At 42.3% G+C, this 21,652-nt stretch overlaps 1 protein-coding gene across 6 annotated transcripts in view; it reads right to left on the bottom strand.

Annotated features, from left to right (window-relative positions):
• Positions 1-1,622: 1,622 nt before the first annotated feature.
• neb (nebulin) overlaps positions 1,623-21,652 on the bottom strand; it is a 365,351-nt gene continuing 345,321 nt past the window's right edge. For 3 of the 6 annotated variants that reach the window (XM_063048565.1, XM_063048566.1, XM_063048567.1), the window contains 4 exons: positions 10,761-10,853; positions 10,340-10,489; positions 6,045-6,151; positions 1,623-2,424 (listed from right to left, as the gene is read on the bottom strand). In XM_063048565.1, the coding sequence (XP_062904635.1) occupies positions 2,251-2,424; positions 6,045-6,151; positions 10,340-10,489; positions 10,761-10,853 (524 nt within the window). In that variant the 3' untranslated portion in view covers positions 1,623-2,250. The remainder of the gene's footprint in view (positions 2,425-6,044; positions 6,152-10,339; positions 10,490-10,760; positions 10,854-21,652) is intronic. The other 3 variants (XM_063048569.1, XM_063048568.1, XM_063048570.1) reach the window with 1 other exon arrangement.

Below are 21,652 nucleotides of genomic sequence, written 5' to 3'. Positions count from 1 at the left end.
TAAATGTGAAGTTATCCACTTTGGTGACAAAAACAGGAAAACAGATTATTATCTGAATGGTGGCCGATTAGGAAAAGGGGAGGTGCAACGAGACCTGGGTGTCATTATACACCAGTCATTGAAAGTGGGCATGCAGGTACAGCAGGCGGTGAAAAAGGCGAATGGTATGCTGGCATTTATAGCGAGAGGATTTGAGTACAGGAGCAGGGAGGTACTACTGCAGTTGTACAAGGCCTTGGTGAGACCACACCTGGAGTATTGTGTGCAGTTTTGGTCCCCTAATCTGAGGAAAGACATCTTTGCCATAGAGGGAGTACAAAGAAGGTTCACCGGATTGATTCCTGGGATGGCAGGACTTTCATATGAAGAAAGACTGGATGAACTGAGCTTGTACTCGTTGGAATTTAGAAGATTGAGGGGGGATCTGATTGAAACGTATAAGATCCTAAAGGGATTGGACAGGCTAGATGCAGGAAGATTGTTCCCGATGTTGGGGAAGTCCAGAACGAGGGGTCACAGTTTGAGGATAGAGGGGAAGCCTTCTAGGACCGAGATTAGGAAAAACTTCTTCACACAGAGAGTGGTGAATCTGTGGAATTCTCTGCCACAGCAAACTGTTGAGGCCAGTTCATTGGCTATGTTTAAGAGGGAGTTAGATATGGCCCTTGTGGCTACAGGGGTCAGGGGGTGTGGAGGGAAGGCTGGGGCGGGGTTCTGAGTTGGAGGATCAGCCATGATCATAATAAATGGCGGTGCAGGCTCGAAGGGCCGAATGGCCTACTCCTGCACCTATTTTCTATGTTTCTATAATATCGAACCTGCCTCTACCACTTCTACTGGAAGTTCTTTCCCCGTCCTTCCCTGATGATTGACTTATCACTATATTCATGCGAGGAAAATATGCGCTGTGTTTAATATTAAATTCGTTAGATAAACCCTTTTAGAAACGAAATTGAGTGTATTAGCCCCTTATTACCAATATTCCGGTCGTGATGAGCACCCCCCCCCCCCCCCCGAGCAGAATCAGCAAAAACAATTTGCAGAGAATAATATCGGCAGGTACACGCATGCGCACTGGTGCCCGCGCAAGGCTTCATGGTCATTGTAGTCTTTTTTTGACTGCTACTCTTGTCCGTTGGCAAACTCCCCCCCCCCCCCCCCCCGGGGTGAGCCGGTCCGCAAGAATATTGTCAATATTAAACCGGTCCGCAGCACAAAAAAGATTGGGGACCCTTGTCATAGAGCAACGGAGGATGAGAGGTGAGCTGACAGGGGTGTGTAAGATGATGAGTGGCATTGATCATGTGGATAGTCAGAGGCTTTTTCCCAGGACTAAAATGGCTATCTTGAGAGGGCACAGTTTTAAGGTGCTTGGAACTTGACACAGAGGAGATGTCAGGGGTAGTGTTTTGCGCAGAGAGTGGTGAGTGTGTGGAATTGGCTGCCGGTAATGGTAGTGAAGGCAGATATAATAGGGTCTTTTTAAGGGACTCCTGGATGGGTACATGGAGCTTAGAAAAATAGAGGGTTATAGGGTAACCCTAGGTAATTTCTAAAGTATGTACATGTTCGGCACAGTATTGTGCTGTAGGTTTTTTGTTTCTAAGTTACAACTGTATAAAACAAAGTCACAACAATGAGTTCCTTGCAGAAACAGCTTTATTTGACCCACAGTTGATTATCAGATGAGATAACGGTACATATACAAGTCTGCCATTAGTGTGAAAGGTAGGAGGCTTAATCATTTGAGGGTTTAAAATTTTGGTTATTGAGATCTTTTGGTGACATAGATTTTTAAAAAAAAAATGCAATCAAGATTTCTTGTACGTTGAAGAGTTTGAGAGCTTGTAGTTGAACATGAGTGAAATTCTAACATTATAGTACAAATCTGCCATTCAAAAAAAATTCCTAGTGAATGAGATTATCTAATATGGTTTGAGTGCACATAATCAAGGTCAAATTTTAATCAAAGCACAGATTTCATTACTAGAGGGGAACAGTTAATGCAGGGGCAAAACCTGTGGACAGTTCATCATTCTCATTCATTTCTGTTTTTTATATAATCTGCTGGAGGGTAAATTAACTTAATTAGTTATTGTCCATTTCTATTTACTGCCCCCCATTCATACCCAGCTGCAAAATCAGGGAATTCTATTTGAAAGGACCAAGCACTAAGTTTGGTGTTGCATAGGTTTTGCATATTGCTTTGGAGTGGGGAGGTTGAGAGCTATCTTATATAATTGGCCTGGTTTATATGGCTTCCACATAGTTGGCAGGTAGCATGCCTGTCACTCCTGTTCTTTGCACGGTTCCGTACATCCATCCTTCGTCAATAGACTGAACATTCATAAGGACATCACCATCTTTGAAAGAGACTTCATCTGCGTCAGCTGCTATGTAATCATATATAGCACGGTAGGTTTTCTGTGAAGGAAAATAGAATTCACATTACTAGATGTTATTAGTAGGAAGTTTAACTGTACAATGCACATGTCTCTTCCTGAATTGCATAATTTTTTTTGTGTCCACGTATCAGTACTCAAGTTACAAGTTATGCTCTGTCTTGTATTGCCAGTCAAAGTTGATGTATAATGATCGCAAAAAGTACAATCCTGGATTCGTGCAGATGGGTTACAGAGAACGAGCACAAAAGGCCAGTTGATGAACATTACATAATTTGTGGCCAATACAAAGCTATGCAATGTTCTACAGAATAAGTGCCATGATGGACCATGGAGGGGAGGAAAGAGACACAGAGTAAACAGTTGTTTGAGGAGAGTATGAAGTTAATTGAACATTTATTTTTCTCTAACGCTTGTGTTCTAACACCCTACATGAAGAAAACAGGTGGCAGAGGAGTAGTGCCGGGGCAGGGGGGTGCTGCAGGTACAAACACATCCAGCCTTGGGACACCAGGGAAGATCATTTTGATTCCAAACATTTGCTTTATTGGTCATTACAGATTGTGTCTCTGGTACTTTCCACTCCTTCCCCTCTACCTCTCGCTGTCCCCTTCCCACTTTTAGTCCACAACAGAGACCCATACCAGAATCAGCTTTATCATCACTTACATATGTGGGCTCCTCTAAGCAGCTGCCTAAGCACTCTGAAAATTTAAATAAATGATGCCCACAAAGCAGGAGAAGGCTATAGGAAGGTAGCAAAGTGTTTGCAGGTATCCGTTTCCTGAGTTCGTAATGTAATTAAGAACGGTGGAGGTCAAGTTGAGGTCTGGAAGACCAAGAAAACTTTCTGAGAGAACCGCTCGTACGATTGCTAGGAAGGCAAATCAAAACCCCCGTTTGACTGCAAAAGACCTTCAGGAAGATTTAGCAGACTCTGGAGTGGTGGTGCATTGTTCTACTGTGCAGTGACACCTGCACAAATATGACCTTCATGGAAGAGTCATCAGAAGAAAACCTCTCCTGTGTCCTCACCACAAAATTCAGCATCAGAAGTTTGCAAAGGAACATCTAAACAAGCCTGATACATTTTGGAAACAAGTCCCATGGACTGATGAAGTTAAAATAGAACTTTTTGGCCTCAATGAGCAAAGGTACAGTGGTATGCAAAAGTTTGGGCACCCCTGGTCAAAATTTCTGTTACCGTGAATAGCTAAGCAAGTAAAAGATAACTGATTTCCAAAAGGCAAAAAATTAAAGATGACACATTTCTTTAATATTTTAAGCAAGAAAACTTCTATTTCCATCTTTCACAGTTTCAAAATAACAAAAAAGGAAAAGGGCCGGAAGCAAAAATTTGGGCACCCTGCATGGCAGTACTTAGTAACACCCCCCTTTGGCAAGTATTACAGCTTGTAAATGCTTTTTGTAGCCAGCTAAGGGTCTTTCAATTCTTGTTTGGGGGATTTCTGCCCATTCTTCCTTGTAAAAGGCTTCTAGTGCTGGGAGATTCTTGGGCCGTCTTGCATGCACTGCTCTTTTGAGTTCTATTCAAAAGGTTCAAAGGAACATCTAAACAAGCCTGATGCATTTTGGAAACCAGCCCTGTGGACTAATGAAGTTAAAATATAACTTTTTGGCCACAATGAGCAAAGGTATGTTTGGAGATAAAAGGGGTGCAGAATTTCATGAAAAGAACACTTCTCCAACTGTTAAGCACAGGGGTGGATCGATCATGCTTTGGGCTTGTGTTGCAGCCAGTGGCACTATGAATATTTCACTGGTAGAGGGAAGAATGAATTCAATTAAATACCAGCAAATTCTGTAAGCAAACATCACACCATCTGTAAAAAAAAAAAGCCGAAGATGAAAAGAGGATGGCTTCTGCGACATGATAATGATCCTAAACACACCTCAAAATCCACAATGGACTACCTCAAAAGGTGCAAGCTGAAGGCTTTGCCATGGCCCTCACAATTTCCTGACCTAAACATCATCGAAAATCTCTGGATAGACCTCAAAAGAACAGTGCATGCAAGATGGCCCAAGAATCTCACAGAACTAGAAACCTGCAAGGAAGAATGGGCGAAAATAGCCGGCTACAAAAAGCGTTTACAATCTGTGATACTTGCCAAAGTGGGTGTTACTAAGTACTGACCATGCAATGTCCCCAAACTTTTGCTTGGGGACTGTAAAAGATGGAAATAAAAAAAATAATCTTAAAATATTAAAGAAATGCGTCATCTTTACCTTTATGCCTTTTGGAAATCAGGTCATCTTTTACTCGCTTAGCTATTCACAGTAACAGCAATCTTGACGAGGGGTGCCCAAACTGTTGCATGCCACTGTTTATGTGCCTGTACTGTACAAGGTCAGAAATCAAAAGGTTGAGCATGGTGGGACTTGTGCTCTGAGCTGCATATATTTTAATGCAAGGGGTATTGTAGGAGAAGAGATGAGCTTAGGGCACGGTTCAGCATGTGGAATTATAACGACATGGCCATTAGCGAGACTTGGTTGCAGGAGGAGCAGGACTGGCAGCTTAGAGTTCCAGGGTTCCTTTGTTTAGATATGATAGAGTGGGAAGGATTAAAGGGGGAGAGGTGGCAAAACTAGTCAGGGAAAATAACACGACATGCTCAGACAGAACAGACTAGAGAACTTGTGTAGTGAGGGTTTATGGGTAGAACTGAGGAATAAGAAGGGTAAGACCACATCAGTGGGATTATATTATAGATGTTCCTAACAGTCTGTGGGATTTAGAGGAGCAAATTTGTAGAGAGAACGTAGACTGTTGCAAGAAACACAAGGTTGTGTTCAAGGGGGAACTACTTCACGCAGGGTGGCGAGAGTGTGAAACGAGCTGCCAGTGCAAGTGGTGGTTTTCAACATTTGAGATGAGGATAGATACGTGGGTGGCTACAGGAAATTGGACACAATGTTTGAATAGCAAGAGGACAGGCTTGCTTGGATCAATGCCACCATGCAGAATGACTGAAGAAAATGGGAGTTTTGTCATTCGACTAAGGCCATACAAAAAACAAACTCCGGTAAGTGCAGGGAAGAGCTTTGGAATTAAAAATATGAGACAGGATGAGGAATGCTTTCTTGCAACTGCTGTCAAAGGCAGAGCTGAATGGGTTTGATACACAAAATTAATGCTGGAAATACTGGAGGCAGCATTTTCAACAACAGCTGTGGAGGAAAAATCATAACATTCATGCGATAAGCCATAAGTCAATGGTAGCAATAACAATGGTGAAACTGTCTGTGAGTTGTGGTTGATGGCAATGTGGACATATAATGGAGGAAAGGCAAAGACAAAGAAAAAGGTTCTCCCCTGGTCATGTACAACCTGTACGTAAAAGAGACCAGCACAACAGATTTACTGGATTCTGTGAGGCTACAGACATCTTCTATTACCTCTAACTAAGAGAAAGTCTTTATTTCTGTGAATGGGTTGTGACCAAAGTTTCCAAGTTGCAAGTTTGGAAATGCAAACTGAGTTAAAGGCAATCTGTTAAAAAAAAACTCCTGTGTTATACCTAACGTGTTATAGAGCATGTAAACTTTAAATTGCTCTGTACCTACACTTGCACTAAACCAGAACTAATGGATAAATTCATTGTAGAAATCACTTACGCCAGTTGTTGAAGGGTGAGAAGGAATAGATGACACGGTGGTCTGTTGTGTAGCAACAGAGGATGATCTCTGCTGTGGCAGCACAGTGGTTTTGGCTTGTTGGTAAGCTGAAATAAATCAAGGATAGATTTTTGTGAATCAGATGAAGTCAATCAATGACAGCTTTCTCTGAGCAGTTTTTGAAATGATTGTCAGTTATTTCAGCTCAACACTTGGTAGAAATTTAACCCTAGTCACTTTAATAAAGACTGTCTTGTACCCTTGAGTTCTAGTGACTTTTGCAATATGTAGCATTAAGTAAAGCAGAAATTGGCTATGAAGTCCAATGAGTATGTTTAGGATTATGGCTCGTGCTGCAGCTTCCCTCCTTTCCTTTTCAGTGCTGGTATTCCTTTGTTCTAAGCCTAACTTACAAAACTACCAATTTTCATCTTGAATATACTGTACAAATGAACACTTACAGCCCTCTAGTGTGGGAGATTGCAAAAATTTTTAAACCATCTATATAATGTAGCCCTTAAGTGACTGTAGTTAAACTCTTCAGGCTGAAGATAGACCTTTGCATTTACCCTATCCAGCCATTTTTTAGAAGTTTGTGTTTCAGTGAGATGACATCTTGATTATAAAGACCTGACTAAGTACACAATGTATAAACTTTAATGCATTGACGTTGATAAATATAGTTTGTTGGAAAGTTCCAGCTCATAAAACTAACATTAAAAAGCACTGTCCAACAAAATAAATATAGTAGAAGTAATTTGCCATTGCTATCCAACTATCTTTTGAATTCTGTGGGCTCAAATGAAAAGAAAATTATAAGCTCAGAGTTCAATTAAGGCTATTTCATTCCATGCCTTGCCTATTTAACTGTGTATCAATGCTTCTTAAATGTAGTAATTGTACGTGAATTACAGATATCAGATATTCTGTATGTTTAAAAATAAGCAATCCTAAGATTGCCTTTAAATCACCTGCCTCTCTTCATAAACTATACCATGGGATATCTATTCTATCTATGCCTTTCATACCCTTGTACCACTGTCTGGTCATATCCTGGCCTCCTTTGCACCAGGGGGAACAATTCCTGCTTTTCTAAGCTCTTGCCATAACTGAAGTGCTCTAATCCAGGCAACATCCTGGTGAACAATCCAGAACAATCACATCATTTCCAGTGTGGTATTCAGAGCAATCCCAAGTGCAGCCTAACCAGTGCTTTGAAAAGCTGTGACATACAGTAACATCCCAACTCTTGTATTCTATGAAGCCTATGAAAGCAAGCATACCACATGCCTTCTTCATCACCTTATCTCCCTGTGTTGCCTCCCTCGGGGAACTATGGACTTCAACCATAGTTCAAGATCTACCTGTTTGTTCATCAACATACCTTAGTGTCCCACCATTTGCTGTTTGACTGCTTTTATTTGACTTCCCAAAATGCATCACTTATCAAGATTAAAGTTAAATGTTGAGAAACTCGAGAACTTTGTTGTTCAGCAATACTAGGGTGTCCTTGTACATTAATCACTGAAAATTAACATGCAGCAACTACCAACATTTAGAAAGGCAAACACTATGTTGGCCATTACTGCAAGAGGATATGAATACAAGAGTAATGACATCTAATTTCAACTACATAAAACCCTGTTAAGATCATACTTAGACCACACCATCTGTTCTTTCTAGCAAAAGAAGGGTATTCTTGGCTAAGAGATTATGCAGCTGATGTGTACCAGATTAAGTTCTAGGATGGTGGGTTTCTTTTGTGTGAAAGAGAGTAATAAAATTCAGCTCATAATTTCTGAAATTCTTCATTCTAAGAAGTATGAGATGTGATATGTATTCGGAAAAATTAGGGCACCAGGGTAGTGTAGCTGTTAGTGTGGCCCTGTTCCAGCTCAGGGCATCAGAGTTTGATTCCAGCTTCCTTTGTAAGAAAGCTTGTACATCCTTCCTGTGAAACACGTGGGTTTACACCAGGTGCTCCAGTTTCTTCCCACAGACTAAAAGTGTACCAGTCAGTAGGGTAGTTGGTCATTGTCAATTTTTCCTGTAATTAGCTAGGGTTAAATCAGTGGGTTGCTAGGTGGCATGGCTTTGGGCTTGAAGGACTTGTTCCAAATTGTATTTCAAAATAAAAAAAAGTCTTGCATTTTATTTTAGTTTTTTTATGTTATCTGGCAAAGTAGACATATGGATAATGTTTCTTCCGTTTGGAGTATCTGGAACCGGAGGACACAATATCAATTTAAGGGATCACAAAACTGGGGTGACAGGAAATGCCTCCTATTGACCAATGAAGCTTTAGAAATTATCCAAGAAGGGTCAATGGAAGCAATGGCTAAGTATCTGTAAGGGCAAGATCAATAGATTGTTGGTTATTAAGATTGAGTTTATTAAAGAAAGGTGACACTTCCAGTCATGATCTTTAGTGAATGGTGCATGAGGCTCAAAGGACTTCATGGGTCACTCTCTGTACTTTTTATGTTTCCTGGACTGGAGACGATGCCTTACGAGAATAGGTTGAGTGAACTAGGCCTTTTCTTCTTGGAGTGACAGAAACTGTCGCTGCTTGGCCTTAGCACTGCCATGTGTCGCTGGATTCTGGATTTCTTGACAGAGAGACCACAGTCAGTCCGTGTTGGCAGGAACATCTCTGACTCCATCACACTGAGCACTGGATCCCCACAAAGCTGTGTGCTTAGCCCATTGCTGTTTACACTGCTAACACATGACTGTGCAGGAAGATTCAAGCAGAACCTGATCATTAAATTTGCAGATGATACCGCAGTGGTGGGGCTCATCAGCAAAAATGATGAAACTATGTACAGGGAGGAGGTCAAATACCTAGAGAGCTGGTGCAGGGATAACAACTTGATGCTTAATGTCACCAAAACCAAGGAGATGATTGTCGATTTCAGATGGTCTCAGCCTGAGCACACACCCCTCAGCATCAGCGGCTCCACAGTGGAGAGAGTGGAAAACATCAAGTTCCTTGGGGTGCAGATCTTGGACAATCTCACCTGGTCCAGGTACACCACTGGGATTGTGAAACGGGCCCAGCAGAGACTGCACTTTCTGAGGAAGCTTAAACAAGCATCACTCCCCACTAACATCTTAACTACATTCTACAGAGGCGTAGTTGAGAGTGTGCTGACCTTTTGCATCACAACCTGGTACTCCAGCTGCAGTGCTGTCGACAAAAAAGCCTTGCAGAGGGTGGTTAGGGGAGCAGAGAAGGTTATTGGGGTCTCCCTACCTTCTGTCCAAGACCTCTTTCTGAGGTCGATGCCTCCAGAAGACACGGTACATCATTAAAGACCTCTCACACCCTCTCCATGAACTGTTTGTTCTTCTGCCATCAGGCAAACGTTACAGGAGCATCAAATCTAAAACCACAAGGCTACTAAACAGCTTCCTCCCACAGGCAGTCAGACTGCTAAATAGCTGCTCCACCTGACTCTGCTTTGGACACTTTTAACTTGCACTAGACACTTACAACTGACATGTGGCTGTTGTGTTTTACTATTTATTGTTATGTTTATTATTTAGTGTTGTGTTTGTTATGTTATGATTTCACTGCCCCTGAGAAACGCTGTCTCATTCTGCCCTGCAGAGCTGATGTATAGTTAGAATGACAATAAAGTTCTTTGAATCTTGAATGAGAGGTGACCTGATATAGGTGTATAAGATGATGAGAGGCATTGATTGTTCAGATAATCAGAGGCTTTTCCCCAGGCTGAATTGGCTAACATGAGGGGACATAGTTTTCAGGTGTTTGGAAATGGGTATAAGTTAAGTTTTTCCACACAGAGTAGTGGGTGCATAGAATGCATTTCCAGTGAAGGTGGTAGAGGTGGGTCCAATAGGGTCTTTTAAGAGACTCTTAGATGGGTACATGGATCCTAGAAAAATAGAGGGCCGTGTGGTAGGGAAGTTCTAGGCAGTTCCTAGAGTAGGTTACATGGTTGGCACAACATTGTAGGCCGAAGGACCTGTAATATGCTATAGATTCCTATGTCACAAGATTAATCATGGATTATAAATCATTCAGTCTATCAACCATTATACATTTTCAACCACACATCCAGGTCTTCTTCTATTCCCTTTTCCAATACTGACATCTTTAATACTTCAAATTCAATTTGATGAGTTGTACCAAATGTCAAAGATCTAATTAAAAATATTCCATAAACTTTTGGAAGCATAGTAAATGAAGTAAGGATTTTACTTGATCTGGCTGCAACATTATCTTATTTAATATAGAACAGTAATTAATTTTAAACTTGGTTACTAACTTATGGTTGATGGTGACTGGAATAAGTTGTTTCCATTGTAATAGCTAATGGTGTGTTCAGGTTCGGAAAGTTCAGATTTCTCGTCGCCTCCACTCAGGCTCAGGGCACTAGCAGAACGTGAGTGTTCACGGCTGCGACGCTGGGCTTGAACTGAAAGCAAGCACATCACAATGAGTGAGCAAATAGTTCTGATGTCTGCCCAACAGCAGAATATCTCAAAACACCATCAGCACCGTCGCATTTTATTTTATTACAATGATTAGTCACAAATGTACCCAAATTTTACACTTAAATATCTAATTCTTAATTGAAGGTAAAACAGACTTACAATCTCGCTTCATGTAAAATAAAACAAATTTGCAACAACAAAGAGCATACCAGGAAGTCTGTTGTACAGAAAAAAAAATTAGTGTGTACATACTGCTCAACATATGTAGACTCCGGGACTGAATGTTGTCTTCAGCTGGGTCATAATCAAAGACAGAGCCAGGATTTGTACGCCATACACGTAGACCTGTTGACACAGAATTTATGGGCTTAAATATACAATTGATAATGGCCAGGGTAGGTTATATCATAATAAAATCAGAAATTGCTGACAGTACTAAACAGATCAGGCAGCATCTGTGGAAAGAAAATCTATTTAATACAACCATGAAGGTCCTTTGACCTGAAACATATCAGAGTAATAATCTAGCAGCTCAGACAATTTATCTGTGGGTTTGAACTCTACCATGTCACAGGTGCTATTAAATTTAATTAAATTATTCTGACATAAAATGTTAGTATTAATAAACTACTGGATTTTAATAAAACTACAGGAGTGATTTAGGAGTGTCATCCATTACAGAGGGAAATCTATTATCCATTCATGCTACAACCACATTGTGATTTTTCTTCTGCCTGAGGTAGCCAACAAGCCAGAACTTGGGTAATAACTGCTGACCATGCCAGTGTAGTTCACATCCCTAGATGACTAAAGAAATGGAGTAAACCGAATTATATGAGATATCAGATAAACTGCTCACATTTTATCTATTTCATAATTATGGCTTTATCATAAATTTAAAATTTGCCATGAATTCTGATCACTTGCTCTACCAGAATTCTATATCAGAATGACGATGATATTGGAATGTGCACATCAGGAAAATGGAATTAATGTTTTAAATTAACAGAACAATCCATGTAACTATGTTTGTGACTTCATGAAGATGATATTCCTACAATATAGAACAGATTAATTAACACACACAAAATGCTGGAGGAATCAGCAGGTTAGGCAGCATCTATAGAAATAAACGGTTGAACTATTGTGCAACTTTCTGAAATCTATAGGCACATTTTATATAGCTTATTTCTATTTAAAGAAATTGTCAGACAGAACTGGATCATTTGCTCTACATTAAAAGCAGCTTGGAGGTGCTCTGTGAACGTAAGTACTATGATGATATTCTCCAGGAGATACCAGAAGCTTCAGAAAATGTGAGTATATTTTCTGCCTTACAAAAAAGAATCATCACATTAATGATGTCATCAGTACTCAAGTACACATACAGCTTGAAGAGGATACTTGGGCTGATAGTAAATTCAGTCAGAATGCTGCATATTTTAGTCTAAGAAAGAAATAACAACAATCACTTCTCTTTGTAGTTCTTAACTCCTTCATTTAGATTATGAGAAAACTCAGTCCTCTTTTATTGTCATTTAGAAATGCATACATGCACTAAGAAATAATACAATGTTTCTCCGGAGTGATATAGAAAACAGGACAAACCAAAGACTAACACTGACAGAACCACATAATTATAACAAATAGTTGCAGCAGTGCAAAGCAATACCATAATTTGATGAAGAATAACCCATGGGCACAGTAAATAAAGTCTCAAAAGTCCCCGAGTCGATCGACTCCCAAGTCCCCGATAGCAGGCGGCAAAAGGGAGAAGCTCCCTGCCATAAACCTCTGGGCACCGTCAACTTGCTGGTGCCCTGGAAGCAGCCGACCACAGCCGACACTGAGTCCATCCGTCCAAAAACTGCAAGCTTCCAAACTGCCTTTCCGATACAGTCTCCCGAGTGCCATCCTCTGCCGAGCACCTTCGACCTCACCCCGGCCGCTGAAACAAGCAAAGCCAAGGATTTCAGGGCCTTCTGCTCCAGAGATTCCGGTTACTACACAGTAGCAGCGGCAGCGAAGCGGACATTTCAGAAGTTTTCCAGATGTTCCTCCGTACTCTCACGTCCATCTCCATCAAATCAGAATTGTGCACGGTCCCCTACTTGACAGATAACAGACATCACCACCGAAGTGGCCACGCGTGCTGCCGTTGCGCCGCCATCTTCTCCTCTTCTCCACTTCAATATTTTCTCATGTTGTCTGAATGGCTTCCCAATGAGTGTGAGGATGTGAATCACAGTTAAGCTTTTTTGTCTCAGTTGCTGTCTCTACTTGCTCCTTTGTCCTGGGCAGATTCAAACACGTTCAGTCTGAGATGCTTCAGCTGTGATCTTCCATCCAATTATGTTGTAGAATGTGGCACTGTATGATACTTGAATATATTAACTTAAAGATTCATGGTTAAACTTGAAAAAATGTATGACTTCAATACTTATGAACACGTATGGAACCATTGATCAAAGCATTTGAAGTGGAGTGTTACGTTGGAATGAATAAATGCCTGTTTTTATTGCAGATTGCGAAGGTATAACAAAAGTTGTGGCCTGTTTCTGAGACCAACTCTACAAGGTCTCACCTCCTTTTACCAAGAGAGCTGACAAAGAAGTTGTCACTATCTTTAATTCATCAATATTAGCTCTTGAATGTTTCTCCTGTCCTTTGAATCCTCTTGCCAAATTTGTCATTCCACTAATTGTCTCAATTGAAATGACCTTACAATTTCTGCATTTTTTCAGTAAACAAAACACCTTTTGACTTTTTAGAGCAATCCCTAGCCAATCTTGGTCAAAAGCACAACCTTCCTTTGCTCTCTATGCTTGCCTTCAAGAATATGGTGAAGAACATTCCTACCCTCTCCATTTACTCTATGAAGGGGCATACATGATTGATATGCTCACTCCTGGGCCACTTACAATATCCTGCCTCCCCTGAGCTGCCATATTGTTCAATTTCTTGCTTAAACTCTTCCGTGTGTTTGAATATCCGGTTAATGGAATCTCCTCGAATATCCCACTGTGTTTTAATTTAAATTGTGTTGTCAATTTGGGGTTGCCAACTTCCTGTGCACTCTGAGACGTTGATGCCACAGCCATTTTTTCTTCCTTGATTGAGTGCTGTGTTGGCGCCGATGCTCAGTAGGTGATTTGAAGAGCTTCTTCAAACTACAGTCATAAGAGTCGATTGTCATCTCTGCTGATTGAAGTGTATATAGAGACAGTCTGTTTTTCCAGCATTGTACAGTTGTTAAGTATTTCCTAGGATTGGAGGCACCAATAGGTTCATGACAGTGTGCATGGGGGTTGTCCATCGTATCTGACAATGACAGGAAACCTGTGCGTGTGAGTTTTTAAAATGGTAAAGCTGTTGCGCTGGCTCAGTTCCATTCTCTCGACCATGGAGGTCAGGGTCCAATGGTATGACTAGTCATCATAAACTGGGGTCTTCCTCGGTCGCAGTGGATGTTCATGAGTTCTTTGGTGCCTCTTCATGCACTTTGCTCTCCACGGGAGTGTTGGCAGAGCCTCCTTCCTGGCTTCTGAATCTTACTGTAGATCTCATCCACCCAGTCTGCCAGAGCCGACCTCACATGCTAGGAGAGGCATATCCCTATCTCACCAGGGTACGAGGCATCACTGGCTACCCTCACCTGTCGAAACAGTGCACCAGAGTGAGAGCTGAGTTTCCCATGTGGACCAAAGGTGAGTGACTGCCGTGGAATGGACACGACAAGCCCCTTTACCATAGGTGCTACACCCTTTTCTGGACAACCACTACGCCCATATTATACCATGTATACTCCATTGCATTTTATCCAGTCCTATGTGAATTTCAATCACACACAACATTGATGGGCCAAATGGCCAAATTCTGCTTCTATTCCTTGTAGTTGATTATCAGTTAGAGTCGCTTGTACTCATTTAGTCACATGTTTAATTATAAATATACAACATATCATACTTGCTCTTTTTCCATATCTTCATTCTCTTTCCCTTAACAATCTATCTAATCTATTTTTAACTGGTGGCTGTGGTGAGAGCTTTGAGTCCTTCCTGATGGGGGATGGAGGTGTATAGGGACTGGACATCCATACTGAAAATGAGACGACTGGGGCCAGGGAACTTAGTCATTGAAAAGATCAAGACCGTATGAAGTGTCACTGATGTAGGTAGAAAGGGTCTGAACCAGCGGGGATAAAACATTCTTGGTAGCCTCCAATCTGATGGAATAAACATCAATTTTTGAGCCGGTAATTGCCCCACCCCCTCTTCACTATTCCCCCATTCCTGTTCCCCTCTCTCTCCTATCTCCTGACATGCCCATCAATTCCCTTGGGTTCTTCCTCCCCCCCCAAACCCCCAACCCTCCTTCCTTTTCTTCCATGGTCTTCTACCTTCTATCAGATTCCCACACCTCCAGCCCTTTATCTCTTTCACCAATCAACTTCCTAGCTCTGTACTTCACTCCCTCCCCCCCTCGCCCAGTTTCGCCCATCACCTGTCACCTTGTACTCCTTCCTTCCCTTCCCCACCTTCTTGCTCTGACTTATCTTTATTTTCCAGTCCTGATGAAGGGTCTCAGTCTGAAAAGTTGACTGTTTGTTCATTTCCATAGATGCTGCCTGACCTGATAAGTTCCTCCAGCATATTTTTTTTTTACTTTTAACTGTCACCTTTGTCACCTTTGCTCACGTGGTCTGCAGCCAGACAAGGTTCACTACACAAGTGATACAGAGAGAGGAAGGAAAACATAACGAGAGGTTAGAAATGCATTCATGGGAAGATGTACTTCCTGTGAGTACATTTTTAACCTCTCACTATGTACTTCCTGGGAAGACAACAGAAAATAAGCATTCATTATTCCCTTTCCAGTTCCTGACTTGCTGAGTCTGGCAATGATCTCGTTGCCGAAATATTCCAGCTTCCCAGCAAGCAGAAGAATAGTTCAGGGAAATATGGGATCTACCAGTTCTGCAACGCCATCCAGTCATGGGGTAACTACACCTGAGCTGACATAAAGTTTAGTTTGGGCAAGAAGAGAGTCACCTTCCCCATCCTGCAAATCTCTCCTTTATCCCACAGAAGAGGAGGATAAGAAGATAATAAAAACTCCATCACAGCAGTACCTTTTTTTTTATTTTCTTTAAATGAGTCAGCTTGCAGTTCCTGCAGGAAGCCTTAGGGTGACAGTGGAGGACACGTTTAGCTTCTAGTAACAAGTGGGGGGAAAATGCTCTTCTAAACATAAAATATTGATGGTGTAAGGAGATCGTAATGATTTTACTCCTGCCAAAAGTCCAGAAGACGTTTAAGATTTCAATGTCTCACAGCCCTGAAACAGTGAGGCTTTATAATTTGATCTAGCTAATGGCATGTTTTGTATTTTGAGAGCAAACATCTCTACATACCTCTGAAAAAGATAAGGCCCTCTTTATAGATAATAGATCAGCAAACCCCTCCAGACTTGTCAGTAATTCTCTACTCACTTCCTTCCATGCCAGTGATTCCTCTGGGATAGTTATTCCTTCCGATATAAGATTTTCCTCTCAATCCTCCTTTGTCCCCTCTCTTTTCCTGTAATTCCTCCACTCGACTCTCCCTCCTGTTTTCGCCTGCCCCTCTCACTTTCTTTCCCCTCATGATACATTTGAGATTTTACTAATACAAATGAGGGAGAGCCAAACCTGAGACACAATTTATGAAGTATTTACCGGTCAGGACAATTCATTAATAATTTGTAGAGCAAGCTCAGGATGTTTCATTATTTACAGGTCTCCATCCATAGTTCTGATTTGTATATTGAAATAGTCATTTATAATGCTGGAATTGAAATAGATTCATGTGACTGCAGAGCACAGCAGCGATCCATTCGGCCCATTTCCCCTGTGCCAGTTGCTTTATAGCACCACAATGCAACGAGAATGTATTTTATGTTAGATGTAAAAATATTCCAAAAGAATGCATCAGCAAAATTAAATATTTATACACTGCTCCCTTACAGCTTACAAGAAAATAATAGCCTGAGAAAAGAAAGTGTTATCGATGTCGATATATCCAATGATAAATTAAATTTCTGGGGGAAGTCAGCAGGTCTAGCAGCATCTGTCAAAACCCTACATCTGAAATGTAGGTTCTCGACTTGAAGCATTAATGATTCCTTTGCCACCTCAGATGCTGTTAGACCTGCTGAATTCCTCCAGCCAGTTTGTTTTTTTTTGTTTCAGATTACAGCATCTGCAGTCTTATTTCCAGTGAGATAGCTGATCAGCCAGGAGAGCCTCTAGTCTCTGGTGAATACTTCTCAGTTTGAATCTGATGCAGAATGGACCAAAGAGCGACTGATTATAGCACTGAACTGTGTATCACATGGGAAATTAATGACACATAGGATAAGTGCACGTTGTAGAAATGTGCTGGAAAGAAAGCAGAATAGGGAAAGGTAAATGAATGCAAATAATCAAACACAAATACAAAATATTCTGGCCGCTGGACATCTGAGATAATAACAGAAAATGCAGGAACTATCCAGAAGGAGAGGTAGCACTCGGGGAAAGAATAAGTTGATATTTCAATTCAGTAATGTTTCATTAGGTTGGGAAAAGTTTAAAAACAAGATGCAGAGACAGTTGGAGATGGAGAAATTTTCTCAATTGGATAATCCATTCAACAATTTTTTGTCATTGACAGCTTGAGGAAGAGAAGCTTTCCAGCATTCTCAATTTATTAATTGTTACTTTAGCTCAGTAACCCCCTCCTCAAATGGCTGTTTGTTTTCATATTTCTCAATTATCCCACTTCTTTGCCTCTTTCTCTTGCCGCCTCTCATCATGAACCATTGCTTCTGATCTTTCTCCCTTTCTCTGTACCCATAAAACCTATTTTCTTCCTACTTTTCACCTCTTGTGTAACGGTTTATTTGTTTACTGAGATGGTGTGGAATAAATCCTTCTGGCCCTTCAAGCCACATCATCCAGCAATCCCCCGATTTAACCCTATCCGAATTATGGGGCCATTTACAATGACCGATGAACCTACCAACTGGTAAGTCTTTGGACTGTGGGAGTAAATCCATGTGGTCACAGGAAGAAAGTAGAAACTCCTCTTGGGCAGTGGCAGGAAATGAACCCAGATTGCCTGTACTGTAAAGCACTGTGCTAACCACTACACTACCATTCTGCTCTTCTTCTACTGACTGTCCTGAACGTTTCCATCATTTTCAGGAAGTAATAATAATTAACATCAAACACTTCCCAAAGGCAGTGATGTAAGAATGGGGGAGACCATTGCCGCGCCCTCTGCTCACATACGACTGCATGGCCAAATACCCGGGTAATCGCATTGTCAAGTTTGCTGATAACAGCCATAGAGAACAAGGTGGATGATCTTAAAGGGAGACTCACCTACTGCAGGGAGATGCAGAACTGCTGTGTATTCTGTTTCACCGAGACCTGGCTCTCCCCTGCCAGCCCCGACTGTGCCATCCGGCTGGAGGGATTTTCGATCCATCCGATGGACCGCACGGCGTCTTTGGGCAAGGGGAGGGGAGGTGGTGTCTGCCTACGGACCTGGAACACCTGTCGGTGAGGTGTCGTCCCTACTATCTGCCATGGGAATTCACCTCGGTCATACTGACAGCAGTCTACATTCCCCCCACCCCAGGTGGACATGGAGTGTGCTCTGAACACACTGTATGCCAACATCAGTGAACTTGAGACCAGGTATCCGGAGGCTTTGCTCATTACAGCCGGGGACTTTAACCAGGCCAACCTCAGAAAGGTGCTGCCAAAGTTATACCAACATGCCTCCTGCCCCACTAGAGGCCCGAATATACTTGACCACTTCTACACAGCAGTCAAGGATGCCTACCATTCCGTCCCACGACCTCACTTCAGAAAATCGGACCATCAGGTTGTACCCCTCCTCCTGGCTTACAAACAGAAACTGAAGAGGGAGGTTACGGTGTCAAAAATAGTGTCGCATTGGACGGAGGAAACGGATGAGCTCCTCCGTGACTGCTTTGAACTGGTAGACTGGTTAGTATTCAAGGACTCGGCAGCTAATCTCGATGAGTATGCCTCAGCTGTCATGGACTTTATTTGGAAATGCATGGAGGACTGTGTGTCTCACAAGACAATCCGGGTATTCCCTAACCGGAAACCTTGGATGAATTATGAGGTCAAGTCCCTTTTAAAGGCAAGAGCTGCAACTTTTAGGTCCGGGGATACCAATTGCTATACGGAATCCAGGCGTGAACTCCGGAAAGCCATTAAGGGCGCCAAGAGGCAATATCGAGCCAAGTTGGAAGCCCAGGCTAACCAGAGGGATGCCAGTAGACTATGGCAGGGTCTAAATGAGATCACTTGGTGCAAAGAAAAGGCTGGGAATATCAATAACTGTGGCGCTTCTCTTCCTGACGAACTTAACGTGTTCTACGCAAGATTTGAACAGAAGAGGAGCATCCCGCTCCCTCCGGATGAACTGGACCTGGTGGCATCGAGATTCATCGTCACCGAGGCGGACATTAGAAGGGCGTTCCTGAAGATAAATCCAAGGAAGGTGACGGGCCCAGATGGCGTCCCAGGACGGGTTCCCCGGGCCTGTGCAAGCGACCTAGCTGGAGTGTTTGCTGACATCTTCAACTGCTCCTTGCTTCAGTCTAAGATCCCCTTGTGTTTTAAGAAGGCAATGATAATCCCAGAGCCGAAGAAGAGCAAGGTGGCATGCCTGAATGACTATCGACCTGTGGCTCTGACATCAATTGCTATGAAGTGCTTTGACCGATTGGTTATGGCACACATCAACCATAGCCTACCGGTCAACCTCGACACTTCGCAATTCGCCTACCGGAGCAACAAGTCAACGGCAGATGCCATCTCTCTGGCCCTACATTCCTCCTTAGAACACCTGGAGAATAAAGACGCATACGTAAAGCTCCTTTTCATTGACTACAGCTCTGCCTTTAATACTATCATTCCAAATAAACTGATTCCTAAGCTCCTAGGCCTTAGCACTCAGATCTGCAGCTGGATCTTCAACTTCCTCACAGACAGGACCAGGCTGTAAAAATAGGGGACAAGCTCTCCTCTACAATCACTCTGAGCACCGGTGCCCCACAAGGCTGTGTACTCAGCCCCCTGCTGTACTCACTGTACACCAATGATTGTGTAGCCAAGTTTCCATCCAACTCAATATATAAGTTTGCTGATGACACAACAATTGTAGGCTGTATCTCGGGTAATGATGAGCTTAAGTACAGAGAGGAAATTAGGAACCTGGTGGCATGGTGCGAAGACAATAACCTATCCCTCAACGTCAGCAAGACGAAGGAATTGGTTTTTGACTTCAGAAGGAGTAGCGGACCGCACGACCCAATTTACATCGGTGGTGTGCAAGTGGAACAGGTCTAAAGCTTTAAGTTCCTCGGGGTCAATATCACAAATGACCTGTCTTGGTCCAACCAAGCAGAGTCCACTGCCAAGAAGGCCCACTAGTGCCTTTACTTCCTGAGAAAACTAAAGAAATTTGGTCTGTCCCTTAAAACCCTCACTAATTTTTATAGATGCACCGTAGAAAGCATTCTTCTAGGGTGCATCACAACCTGGTATGGAAGTTGTCCTGTCCAAGACTGGAAGAAGCTGCAGAAGATCGTGAACACAGCACAGCACATCACACAAACCAATCTTCCGTCCTTGGACTCACTTTACACCGCACGCTGTCGGAGCAGTGCTGCCAGGATAATCAAGGACGCGACCCACCCAGCCAACACACTTTTCGTCCCTCTTCCCTCCGGGAGAAGGCTCAGGAGCTTGAAGACTCATACGGCCAGATTTGGGAACAGCTTCTTTCCAACTGTGATAGGACTGCTGAACGGATCCTGACCTGGATCTGAGTCATACCCTCCAAATACCCAGACCTGCCTCTCGTTTTTTTTTGCACTACCTTACTTTCCATTTTTCTATTTTCTGTTTATGATTTATAATTTAAATTTTTAATATTTACTATCGATTTGTAATCCAGAGAGCGGGAAGCGCAGAATCAAATATCACAGTGATGATTGTACGTTCTAGTATCAATTGTTTGGCGACAATGAAGTATAAAGTATAACAGTGGTGGGGCTTATCACCATCACCAAGATGCCTAGAGGGAGGAGGTGGAAGAGCTCGAAGTCTGGTGACAGGCAATCAACCTCTTCCTCATTGTCATCAAGATAAAGGAGATGGTTATTAACTTCAGGAGAACTCGCACCACTCACACCTCCTTTTATATTGGCGGCAGAGCAGTGGAAACAGCGAGCAGTCTCAAACTCCTGGATATGCACATCTTACACAACCTCTCACGGTCCCAGAACACATCATATACAATCAGGAAAGTTCACCAACACCTTTTACTTTGAAGGTGCTGAAAAGAGCTGGCCTATGCTCAACAATATGCACAACCTTTTGCAGACGTGTAGTAGAGAGCATCCTAGCATGCTGTATCACTGCATGGTACAGAAACTGCAGAAAAAGGTTTTTCAATGGTTAGTCAAAACTGCCCAATGCATCACCAGCACCAGTCTACCTGCCATCAAGAACATGTACACAGAAAGGTGCTGGAAAAGGGCCAGTAACATCATGAAGGATCTCACCCATCCTGAACTGTTGGTCCCACACCCATCAGGGAGGAGGTTACATAGCATCCACAACAGGAGCATTAGACTCAAAAACAGTTACTTCCCCCAAGCAGTAAGATTGATCAACACCTTCACCCACTAACCCACCTCCACTCCTCCAACTACCACTACTTTATCATTTCCTGTCACAGTCACCTTGTGTGCAGGCACTCCAGCATGTAGCATCATGTTATGGACATACAATCAATCTATGTATACAAGTTGTGTTGAGTATTTATATTTATTGTGTTTTTTAATTATTGTTTTCTTTATCTCATTGTGTTTTTTTTGTGCTGCATCAGATCCACAGTAACAATTCTTTTGTTCTCTCTTACACTTGTTCTCCAGTACACTTTCAAAAACACCCAAATAATAATCCCTCCTACCTACTCAATGTCCAAATCCCTCCATCTTCCTTACATCCACGTTCCTATCCAAACAGCTCTTAAAAGCCTATAATGTATTTGCCTCTACCACCATACCAGGCA

Source organism: Mobula hypostoma, chromosome 5 (genome assembly GCF_963921235.1).
Source record: "Mobula hypostoma chromosome 5, sMobHyp1.1, whole genome shotgun sequence".
NCBI lineage: Eukaryota > Metazoa > Chordata > Chondrichthyes > Myliobatiformes > Myliobatidae > Mobula > Mobula hypostoma.
Note: the sequence above shows the minus strand (reverse complement) of the source record. Positions and strands in the feature narration are given on the sequence as shown.